Genomic DNA, 13,147 nt, shown 5'->3' on the forward strand with positions numbered 1-13,147 from the left:
TCACTTTGTTACAACGTGTTCCATTCTAAAGTACATATGCTTTAACAAAAGGGTAGCGGGTCTCCAAAATTAACAACTGGGGGCTCAGAACACATATCTTTTGAAACATTATTGTTATTATTTGGCTGGTGCCTTTCTCCAAAGCAAATCTACAACTTTTGAGAAATACATTTGCTTACATTTCTTATGTTTTTCCAATTTAAGCACATACAGGTGAAATGACTGGCTCATGGTCACACAGTGTTAGTAGCAGGATTTGAACCCACAACTTATGGGGTTTGAAGTTCAAAACCAATGCCACACGACCCGACATGTTCTTCACAAATGGTAAATATGCATAAAGTACCATTTACAATTATGCTTAATATAACCTTGAGATAAATATCAAAACTTTATTCAACATTCAAGATTTCAGAAAGTCTCCAGCAAACTGCTCTCAATCATTCTCAATACAAAAGGGGTAAACTGATTTGTGGACTAGGCATGGAGCTACACAGATATACATTAAGTGATCTGTTATTCCCTTTAAGAACACCTGTGGAAACCTTGTACAAAAGCTTTATATTTTTCTTGTCAGCGGTTAGGTTTCTTAGTACTGAATGAAGCAAATGAGAGAATGACAAATCCCTTCTGCTCCTAATCCTCTCATTACTAAAGAGATTCATGTTTTGTTTTACATCTATTAAGAGATGCTTTTGAATTGCATGCCACAGAATTTAGGATGTGGATGGTATAATAAATGGGTCATTAGTAATACTTTTTGTTTGTTTTTAATAGTTTAAAATCTTTTTTCTTTTTGTCCCTTGAGGAGAGATCAAATATGTAACCTGAAACTTAAAGAGTATAGTCTACAGTGCTGATTTTGTAGGTAGCCTTATCCCTGCTACAAAAGCCTTTGCTTTGATTTAAAGGTAACGTATATGACATTTAACAGGCAAATATTATAATAGCTTAAAGAATTTTTTCCCTAAGAGTCTGGTGTTTCAGCTATGCAGAAGAAAATACTGTACATTGTGATTGGCATATACTTGAAGTACTTTACATCCAAATGTACTTGGAATAACAACCAAAACATTTCCAGACCAGCTCCAGGTCATTTTATGTACCGACTCAGCGCTGTACAATTTAATCATAACCTCTCAAACCTTGTGACATGGGCTTTAAAACCTGAGAAACTGCACATGTACGCTGCTGTCATATACAGCACCTTTAAACTGAAGTACACTGGAACAAGGGACTGCACACATACATTAAAAGGACAGTTTAAGCCTTTAAAAGTACATTAATTCCACCTCCCTCAAAATGTTAATTTCATCCCAAGATATTTGATTTACAAAGAAATCATCTTAATAGGAATAAATATATCTATATTTACTCTTTGCTCATGATAAGCAAACTTTATAACTAATCATACCTTGAGGAGAAGCTTCATTAGATTTCTGAAAGCAAATGCCCCCTCTCCTTGGCTTGCACCACTAATGACAACATCAAATATTCCAATGAGCAGTCGCAGGTAGCTGCAGCTTTCTGGATCATTCTTTTCGGGATTCAACCAAATCATACCTACATAAAATAATATATTGCCGTTGCATCTCAGCCAAAAACACAATAAAATCATCACCAATCCCAATACTTACTGATGCTAAAGTAGATTGTGGCTCAAACCACAATTAATCTGAGTCAAAAAGTGTAATACGTTTGTGAATATAGAACTTTGTAGTCACTAATATTCAAGTGTGAGTATCAATATTAATTTCTTGGGATGTCAGCAGTTTATACTACCTTTGAAAAATGACTTGGGGCTCTTGAGAGTGGACACAAAGAAGCCGAGTAATAAAGTCAGCAGAATACAACTCTCTTGTTCAACATGTTCTCCCATTTTAATTTTAACCAAGTAGTCATGTAGAATCTCTCCGGGAGGAAAACTGCTTCCTGAGGAGTGGGGCATCATACTCATGGGACACTCCTAAAATATCAAAAAGAGTCACACAACATATTAGTGTGACGTTCTTTACAGATCTTTCACTAACACAGCTAAAGGTTATGTTGAAAATACTCGCTGTAGCAAAGACAGTAGATTGTTCCATTTGCAAGGAGCTGTGCATAAAAAGAAACAACTAAAATAAAAAAACGTATTAGTTTCCCCTTTATAAATTCAAATTTTTCAGTTACATTTACACTCAACTAGATATTTCACATTCACTGTGACTACTATTTATACTCATATTTGACCTAGCATATTCAGTTTATACAGGCCATACTTTTAAATGACAGGCATCTGCAAACTAAACAGAAGCCCAGACAAAATGTGTCACATTTAAGACAACAGCACAATGAAGTTATCTATGTAAAAATAAATAATAATGGGGTACCAAGATAATGAATCTATGAGCCCTTTAATGTTATTCATACTAGTAGCTATTTCTTCCAAAATGTGTCACTTCTACTTACTTTTGTTTACATAGAAGCATCCTCAAAAACTGCAGAATTAAGCATGTCTCCACCTCGTGGATCCAATTAAGTTTTATCCAATGACAAGTTCTTGATAGGTTTATGTACAAGTAACACCACTTTTCAGTTATGTCACACAGTAAGTGACAAGCACAATTTTATCTTCTCTTCTCTCTCTCTCTCTCTCTATCTCTCTCTCTATCTCTCTCTTCTATATATATATATATATATATATATATATATATGTATATATAAATCCTATGCCTAAAAGTGCAACGACTTTGTGCAACGATTTTATGTGATGTTTTAAATCGGGCTTATTTTGAAACCTACATATATATGTTTGGTATCATTCTTTTCATAATTTATCGAACTTTAATATGATGTTGTTAGATTTTCAGATTCTTATTCCGTTTTTAAGTTATAAACAAAAATATCAAGAAGGTCGAGTTACGATGACCTATTGCATACCTCTTTAGTTTTCATGTGATTTTTCCTGTTATTTAAATGAGTCATTTTAAAAAAAAAAAGGTTTTTTTTATCTATAAGAATGTCAGTTAAAACGAATTTATCATTTATTTAGTCTCTTATAAATACTAATTGAGCATAGTGGACCGGGAATACTCCAATCGGTAAGAGTAAATATTTTATTCTCATTTCATGATTTTTACTCCGTTAAATAATATTTAATATTTCTTTTACATATTTATAGAATTTCATGATTTTTGACTCCAATAAATAATCCTTTTTCTTTTGTACAGTTACAGATTTTACTAATATTCTGGCCGTAACTGGGGGTTGGGTGCCGAAGGAGCCTGGAGGACTTGGCCCCTATAGTTAACAATAAAGTAACTGGATGAAACAGGTTAGGTAAATGTAGACTAAAATGTAACTGGGACCTATAGTGTTAAAAAATGTGATACTGGTTGAATATCTAGTTGTCAACTACAACTTTTTATCGATCCAGACAAAATATCCTAAAAGCTGTTATTTCATGTTAGGGTGCTGTATGTATTCACACCATTTTGCAAACCTAAACAGGATATTATTTTTAGTAAAGTGTGACAGTTTGGATTAATAAAATATCTTACAGTGGTGGGTGGACAAGATGCAAAGCACATACACAACACGGAACAGCACTTCATATTATACTCAGTGAAGTGCTTGTTATGTCTGATATATGTCACTGTGCACTGTTCATGCAATTAATGTAGGTTAACTGGAATCATATAGTGGGTCTGTGAGAGGGCGAATTGTCCTTCCAGAAAACTGCAGACCAAATGGATGGGAAATGTCCCTAGTGCATCAATGTTGGTGAGGAAAGGGAAGAGTAGGGTTCACATAGCCAGACACATGGATCTGAACAGCACAAACCAACAGATGCACGTCAAGACTGGCAACATCAGATGCAAGGCTACTGCAGACCAAATGGCAATCAGCACATTGACTCACAGCCACTGTAACACCAGATGTGTACACTTGAACTATATGCAGTCTTTTTCTTAAAGCATCTCCCTAACAAAAGCTACTTACTTGTTACTGACACACATACCTGCAGTGATGCCTCAAACAGGCTGATTGCAAGGAGGAGAGGTCTGTCATCTTTAGTAATGAAAGCAGATTCTGCCTGGGAATGAGTAATAGTCATGTATGTGTCCAATGGAAACCTGGTGAGCAGCTTTATCTATTGAGTATCCACCTGTGACAAACCAGGCTCACACCAAGCTTCATCATATTAGATGCTATCAGCTACAGTGCTTGTTTTGTATCTCGTGTTTGTAGAAGGGACATTGACTAGTGCTACCTGCTGTATGTCAGGGACAACACCTGTGTACATCGTGCCCGTGCAACTCAATGTGTTCCAGCCGTTGTTTGTTGAATGCCTTGGTCAGCACGCTCACTAGACGTCTTCCTGATTGAGCATGTATGGTACTGGATTAGATGCTAATGGATGATGGAAGAGACTGACTGACATTCCAGAGGAGGACATTTGTGATCTGTACGGTTATTTAAATGCCAGTGTGTAGGCCAGTATTACAGCACATGGAGATTATATAAATGATTTTAATATGGGTGTGCTATTACATGTGACACTCTATATACTAAATAAGCAAAACAGCATTACCTTTGGGTGTGACTGTGTGATCATGTTTCTAATATACGATTCTCCTATTCAAATCTAAGTTCCACTACTGTATTTCAGATTGGATGGACACAAAATCGTATCAGATAACTGCTATTAAAACTTGAAAGTTGGTGGTGCCAAACAATTAAAAAGTACTGTAACTTCAAATACATAATGGAACAAGTGTAAATTGGAAGTCCATAAATATAGCAAATTCCAATTCTATACTACATTAAATGTAAAGGTAGTTGATGTACAGATGCATCTGTTGTGTTACTGTAGTATCACACTAGCCATTGTCAAAGAACAAGAAAATAAAATTTGTCACTCACCAAGTACAAAACACAGAGAGGTTATCAAAAGCTGAATTAGGAAACACATTTAATAGGAATAAAAATGGCTTATGGATAGATGGGTTATTCTCTGTACGTTAGTAACGGCTACATGTGAAATGAAAAACAAAAACCTTACACAAGAATTAATATCATGATCCACTTTGCTTTCTTAACACATTTCCCAAACTTACCAAAAAGTCTTCTGAAGCAAAAAGCTTCCTAAGATGTAATTCAATCAGACCAAACACTTTTGATGCTCTTTCCAAATGATCACCTCCATTTAAAGATTGAATGCCTTGAACTATAATGTACATGAAAACAAAAAATGCAGCTCTTCCCTGTAATCCAGACTCCTTCTCTGAAAGTTGGATAAGATCATCAAGCTAAAATAAAAGACATAAATACAAAGTTACCTTACTGGCAAAGAGAAACAGCTGAGAAGTCTAAATGTTTTTGATTGAATGGAATACAAATACAGTATTATTACTCGTGCCAATTTCAATGCAACCTTTACTGAATTTCTGGATAAAAGATTTTTCTTAGTGGTGAATTACACCATATAACACTGTGTATAGGCAATAAAAATGAAGATAGCCAGCAGCAGCAACCCTAAAGTTGGCAAATTAAAAGTTATATAAAAAGAATGACAAATGAGCAGAAAAATATTGCTCATCACATCATATCCTACAATACTTAAACAGAGTCATCAAAAACTACATGCTCCACAATAGTGACAAATTACAGCATTACATTATGCAAAGTAACAGTTTAAAAATGTGTAATACAATTTATAGTCTTTCAAAAATTGCACAGGACTTTATTATTAGTAAAATGTGTTAACCTTATAAACAAATAGAAATAACAGCCTACCCAAAAAAGCAAGCTAGGAAGTGGATGGGGGAATGATACTTGATCATTAATGTAACTACATTTTGATAAAATAATATTTTTCTTCAGTTTCAAGGTCTAATTATAAATTGCTGTTTAAATATAATTTGAGCATGGGAAAGGTGCTATAAAAAATAATAAAAATAACTTACATATACAAGTAATCAGTCACTTAAGGTATTTAAAGTTTCAAGTGAATTTCTTCAAGTTTGTACCTTCTGAATGTCATTATATATTTTGCAGCCTCCTTCCTGCGCTAATAAACTATGACACAGCAATACTAAGAAGCTAACTACAAATTTCATCTTCATGAAGATGGCTCAAACCATGAGGGTGTAATACAATTTGGGCATGGATCATGGTGTGTAGTGAATATGTCCTATAGTGGTAGAATTATTGAAATGTTCTTCAATTACTTTTAAATTAGTTTGCTAGAAATTTTACAATTTTGGAAATTTGTTGATGAACAAGTAAGTTCAACTGTCAATGTAAACAAAAAACGCAGTCCATTTGTATCTAAACATGCATGTCTTCTCAGCAGCACTGAAACAGAAGATTCTTTCCATTGTTTCTGGAACTCTCTTTTACCTCTCAATTAGTACACTGTAATGATAACAGTGTAATGTGAGTAGGCAGCAGGCCCAAAAAGGGGTACATTTAAGTTTAATTATCATTAATGTCTGTTGTGCATGTTTTTTGCTTTTGAAATTCACACGTCAACTTAAATCCACCATATTTTTAGTACTTGGGCACTGGAATTTCCCTGAAAAGAATTTAGGATGGAAGTGAACTAAATATAAAACCTTTGAAACTGCACTTATTGTATCAACTATTCAACTACTATACAATTATTTCAACTATTCATATTACTAATGGATGGTGCAGTAATATTTGCAGTAACATTGATCAATTTCCTTTACATTTACAACAAAATACATATCCCTAGCCCCCACAGTTATATTAGATAACAAATACCTCAAATTGAATTTTCTAGACTCACCATTTTTAATTTGGAAGATTCCTTCATCAAAGACAAATTTTTTGTCAATGTTGTAATCATTGTAATACTGGCTGCACCCACAACAGAAAGTGAATTATACTTTGAAATGATATCCTCAAGGGCTAGAAAAAGATTATAAACTGATGTTAATTTCTCCCATTGTGATTATGAACAGTAAACTTAAGTCAGAAGAGAATAATTTAATAACATCTTGAAATGTTATGTTAATGTAAAAGTCTTGCTTGATACAATAAAAAAAAATGTGAAATATAAATCTTAAAATATAAAGAATTTTTTGTCAATTATCAAGCAGCCGTGTACTCTAGTGATCCATCAACTAGCAAGATTCCATTTTACCTATTCTATCATTCAAAAACTTGTTCATAAAGTATGATAATGTGATAGTAGTATGGAACAAAAGGTGTATGGATTAGCCTAGAACAAGCAAAGAAAATTGAGAATGGCTATCTTGATGATGATGATGCAACCTAAAATTAATAAATTCATTTTGTTTAACAGGAAAATGAAATTTGAGAAATTTAGCAATGCAGTTTCATATTCCAAGTAACAAAGCAGTCAAACTAAATTTCAAGAAAAAGTCTAAGTTGGCACTATTTGCATGTCAGCCCCTGTGCCTAACCAAGCTTCAAGTCAGTTCACTTTTTGTCTTTTACAGAACTCATTAAGCATACACGTATATTTTTTCATTATCAAATTTTAGCATACAATTTTAAAATTAAGTGTTTTAAGTAAAGAAATATATAAAAGTGACAGCTTAGAGACACCAAAGGACCAAAACGAAAAAAAAAGTTGAGAAAGAGCAAAAAAGCCAAATCCAAAATAAATAGAAACAATATTGAAGTACTTCTCTAAGACAAAATAAGAGTAAGAAATAATTTTAAGAAGCTTCACAGATGCAGAAGAAGAAATCACTGATAAAGAGAAACAAATAGCAAATAAAGACAAAATAAATTGCTCAGGTATTTGTAAAAGAATAAAACAAACTGAATGCTTCAGAGAATAAAACTAAAAACAAGCTCCCAGTTACAAAGTTTACAACAGCAACAACAACATTTATTTATATAGCACATTTTCATACAAAAAGTAGCTCAAAGTGCTTTACATAATGAAGAAAAGAAAAATAAAAGACAAATACAAAATTAAAATAAGATAACATTAGTTAACATAGAAAAGGAGTAAGGTCCGATGGCCAGGGTGGACAGAAGAAACAAAAAAAAACTCCAGATGGACGGAGAAAAAAATAAAATCTGCAGGGGTTCCAGGCCACGAGACCGCCCAGTCCCCTCTGGGCATTCTACCTAACATAAATGAAAATAGTCCTCTTTGTAGTTAGGGTTCTCACGGAGTCACTTGATGCTGATGGTCATACAGACTTTAGAAGCAAAGAGTTATGCTTCAGACCCTCAATGCACTTAGGACTAGTGTTGATCTGTGAAATTCGCCAAAAGTGTTTTTCAGAGCGAATATCCTGTGTTTGCAGGCGAGTTTGTTCACTGACTGGTTTCCTTGAAATTCACCTTGTTGTAGGCTTAGACAAACATTTTTTCCCCAGTGCTTCCTGATGCTTTGTAAGGCCAGCAAAATGTCAGAGAGTTGTAGCTGCCATGTGTGTGTACTGCTGCCCGATCTGCTTAGTGCATGCATGATGTTACAACCTGATTTGGACAGATTTGTACTCACACACATTAAAAAACAATAAACTAGCAGTATTTTCATTTGTGGGGTACACTAGCTGAATATAATGAGAATACTCAATGTACTGACAGGGCCACAAAACACTGATCTCTCTGCTTTGACTCTCTACTGCAGTACCGCGTGGCTAACTATGCATTAATAATTAGCCTGTCACGAACAGCAAATCAAAACAAGCCTTAAAGGAGCCCTCCCCCTCTGTAAGTCAGAATGACAGCAAGTGAAATGACAACAAAAGATTTATTACTTTTTACAAGGAGCTTCTATCATGGACTTCAAACAAAGGAACAAGCCAGCTCCATACTGCCTCTTTGTGGTACGGCTAATGTGTGCCTTGAGATGGGAATATATATATTATATATATATATATATATATATATATATATACACACACACACACACACACACACAGTGGAACCTTGGATTGCGAGCATAATGTGTTCCAGAAACGTGCTTGTAATCCAAAGCACTCGTATATCAAAGCGAATTTCCCCATAAGAAATAATGGAAACTCAGATGATTCGTTCCACAACCCAAAACTATTCATATAAAAATGATTAATACAACATATAAAGTAAAAATACATAAAACAAATTAACCTGCACTTTACCTTTGAAAAGAATCATGGCTGGTGTGAGTGAGTTTATAAACTCTTTTGGGATTCCACCCAACGGGACGACACGCGGAAGAGCGTCCCGAAGCAACCGCAAGCTCCCAGCCCAGTAGCAGTTTGCCGTAAAAGCGAATCCAAAAAGATTATAAACATGCTATAAGTGCCTGCCGTTAATGGGTGACACAAGGAAAATTATGAATGCAGGGCACAGTATTACTTGGCCACCATCCTGGCCCCAACCTTGCCTGACTGCTGTGTCTGTGTATAGGAGAGCGGCAGATCCCGCTACAATAAATAACCGCGCTGTTCCTGTTTCAAGCTGAATAAAGCTGGTGTTGCTAAAGTACTGAGACTCAGCTTTGTGTTTTGGGGTGCAAGACAGAGACTCACACGTTACAACACACACACACACACTTGGTCACAATGCTATAGTAAACAATATACGCTCATATGGATGTTGACTATACGAGTGAGGCACACCGACTGAGCCAGAGAATGGGAGACGATTACCCACAATCCTGCAGTGAGAGAGAAAGGAACCATCAGCTCAGTTGTGGTCACGTGACGCTCGGCAGACAAAGTGTATACGTACTACTCATATTGCAAGACCTCGCTCGTTTTTTCATGTCAAAATTTATTACAAATTTTAGCTCGTCTTGCAAAACACTCACAAACCAAGTTACTCACAATCCAAGGTTCCACTGTATATATATATATATATATTTTTTTTTTATTTATTTATTGTTAGTTTGTGGCCATGTGTTGTACTTTGATTGTGGTTAAAGTTCCTTCTGTATCTTTTGTTGTGCAACTGCTGCCTCACAGCTCAGATCGTAGTTTTCTCCACAATAATTTGTCCAGCAGAGTTGGCAGAAGTTTCCCTAGCCCTCTGGGGCACTTAAAAGAGCTAAAAGAACACTGAACCATTGTAATACACTCAAAAAAATAGTTCAGTTTCTTCTTCCCCATTGACTTCAAAGCATTTTGTGGAGATTGGTGAAGTTCCTGAACTTTTCTGTGATTTTGCCGAACTCACGACAAGGCAAACTCTGCAGAGTTCACTCCTCACTACTAAGGCTAATAAAATCCCCCAGGCCTGATGGGATATTTTGAGATGTGTTGAAAGGAGGACTTTTATAAACCTTTATTAAGGATTTCCAACAGTTTTGTCAGAGCTGACACCTGGAAGATTGCAAATGTGAGATATTAGACTAAATGAATCCTACTAATTGCAGACTGAGTAGAAGTAAAGCTAACATACAGAATTATGGAACCTATTAACAAAAAATAAATCAGAGGTCTTTTATGTGAAAATAACGGTCAATTAACAGCTATTATGGGTCTATGAGATGAAGATACTGCAAAACCATTTTGTTAGACTTTGTTGAACGGATAACTGGAGAACTAGACAACAGTGAAGTATATAACAAAATTTAGACTTTCAATAGGCCGTTAATAATAGTCTACAACAACATCATTTTGAAATTAGAAGACTTTCCAGGTGGTCAATTGCCAAGAGACAGACAAAAAGTTCAGTTGAGAGGAGAGTGCTCCATACAGGGTGAGATTATCAGTGGAGTCCCTCAGTGTTCTGTCCTTGAACTGATACCTTTACTAACTTGTGAATTACATTGATTCTGGTATAATTGCTGTATATACTCGCATTTAAGTTGGCGTCTTTCAACATCTGTAATAAGATGCTGCAGATGTTCTAACAGACAGTTGTGGCGAGCGCCCTCTTCTACGCAGTGGTGTGCTGGGGAAGCAGCATAAAGAGGAGAGATGCCTCACGCCTGGACAAACTGGTGTGGAAGGCAGGCTCTATTGTAGGCATGGAGCTGGACAGTTTGACATCCGTGGCAGAGCGACGGGCACTGAGCAGACTCCTGTCAATAATGGAGAATCCACTGCACCCACTGAACAGTATCATCTCTAGACAGAGGAGCAGCTTCAGCGACAGACTGCTATCAATGTCCTGCTCCACTGACAGACCGAGGAGACCGTTCCTCCCCCACACTATGCGACTCTGTCTGTCTGTATACCTGCATTGTTGTCACTCTTTAATTTGGTATTGTTCTTTGTCGGTATGCTGCTGCTGGAGTATGTGAATTTCCTCTTGGGATTAATAAAGTATCTATCTATCTATCTTAAGTTCTCCCGTAGATAAGTCGGGGCTTGATTTTACCGTATAATTTCCAGTATTTTATAATGTTGGTCATGTAAGTCAAATGCGGAAAACTCATGCTCTTGGTCCAAGAGATTATGATATGCTAACGCCAACCTGAGAGAGTAACCAGGGAGCATGCAGCCTTTTTCTTCTCTTTATTGTGCCTACATGACCACACGGTAATACCCAAACTATTCCGAAGTGATGTTTGCACTGTTTTGTGTTTTTTGTATCTCACACCATCATACACCTTTATCGTAAGAGCATCCCTTACCTATGATGAAGCGTTTGATCAGAAGAAAATATGAAGCTGGTCTTAAATTAAAAGTCGTTGAAGTGGCGAAAGAAATTGGCTACTCTGCTGCTGCAACAACATTCTATGTGTCTGAGAAACTGATGTGAGATTGGAGGAAGCAAGGAGTTGTATAAAAAAAAAATGTCATATTTTTGAACAAGCATATAAGTCGGGTCTGATTTTATGATTGATTTTTCAGGTTTCAAGACCCGACCTGTATGCGAGTATATACAGTAATAAACATTAAATTCACACATGACACTAAGTTAGGATATATAGCGGGTTGTAGAATGTCTGATTGACTAAAACTGTGTGGACAGTGGATACAGAGGAGTTAACAATATTTCAAAATGATCAGGACAGTCCTCAGCACTCTTAAGACAAGAGCAACCAAGAACAATTTAGGGATATAGGGCATGTCCTGCTCTGACCTCAAACTTCCTTAGACTTGAGAAGAAACTACATGAGGACCTAATCTATGTCTTCAAAACTCTTAAAGGCATTGATAAAGGTGATCCTTCTTTCGATTAAATGCTGAATTCCATACTTGTGGACACCAGTGGAAATTAAAATTAACACATTTACGACTAAAGCCAACAAGGGGGGGTATTGTTGGTGGGTTCATGGAGTATTTATGAGAAGATTAATAAGACATTTGAAAGTTAAGCACAAGTTTTCAGACAGGGGATTCAAAAATGTATTTGAAATGTTTTACCTTTTGACCAGCCTTTTACAAGGGGGTGCTGTCCTAATAACGTTGTCTTGCTAAGGTATGAAGAAAACTGTTGCTCAGCTGATTCCATATATGGACTTGTGATGATTAGGTAAGGCAGGAGCTCCACTGCAGCTTGATTTCTTGAATCTTCATTTTCCTTTAAAATTTCATCACTGTCTAAGATTCTGACAGCTTCCTTGAAAACTGGCAACCTGTTAAAATGAAAATCACAAAATAATTCAATAACAAAAGTAGTTTTTAATTTTTTCACATTTAATTAGAATGCCTTAGACATTTGGCAATTAAAAAAAAGAAGCAACCCCTTCCCCGGAGATTTTTAATTATAATCATAGGGAACTAGTCCAAAATTGAAACCAACATCTTATAACTTAATAAAAATGATCGTGAACTTGATAAATCTGGTATTCGAATGATATGTTATATCACCAGATCTGTCATGGATTTTTTTCAGACTGACTGAAGTTAATGAGACTGTCCTAAAATCTGCAAGTGATGAAGCTGACACAGTTCACAGAACATTATCTCCAAAAAAGGTAGAAAGACTGACATGGAAACATACGCAGTAATTAATACAAAAGTCTTCTTTAATGCTACCTTTTCTCCCATTTTACATACCACTGTCCTTTTCTTGCAAGATCCACTCGACCGAATAGAGACAGAAGACTGGATACTGTTGTCTGGGGACCAAGATGTTCAACATACATCTGTAACAGAGAAAAAAAGAAAAAGAAATGAAACTGAAAACAGAATTTGTCCAGTCTGCAGTAGTCCATAGCTGGTATTTCAAGGCCCTGTTTGTCCTTCAAGGATTGGCTTTCTTCCTG

The 13,147-nt window shown here is 35.8% G+C and overlaps 1 protein-coding gene across 1 annotated transcript in view; it reads right to left on the minus strand.

Annotated features, from left to right (window-relative positions):
* heatr1 (HEAT repeat containing 1) overlaps window positions 1-13,147 on the minus strand; it is a 74,616-nt gene that overhangs the window by 38,177 nt on the left and 23,292 nt on the right. Inside the window, 6 exon segments of the mRNA XM_051919163.1 lie at window positions 1,415-1,563; window positions 1,783-1,966; window positions 5,103-5,294; window positions 6,800-6,921; window positions 12,303-12,514; window positions 12,939-13,027. Of these exon segments, the coding sequence (XP_051775123.1) occupies window positions 1,415-1,563; window positions 1,783-1,966; window positions 5,103-5,294; window positions 6,800-6,921; window positions 12,303-12,514; window positions 12,939-13,027 (948 nt within the window).

Source organism: Erpetoichthys calabaricus, chromosome 15 (genome assembly GCF_900747795.2).
Source record: "Erpetoichthys calabaricus chromosome 15, fErpCal1.3, whole genome shotgun sequence".
In the NCBI taxonomy this organism is placed as follows: domain Eukaryota; kingdom Metazoa; phylum Chordata; class Cladistia; order Polypteriformes; family Polypteridae; genus Erpetoichthys; species Erpetoichthys calabaricus.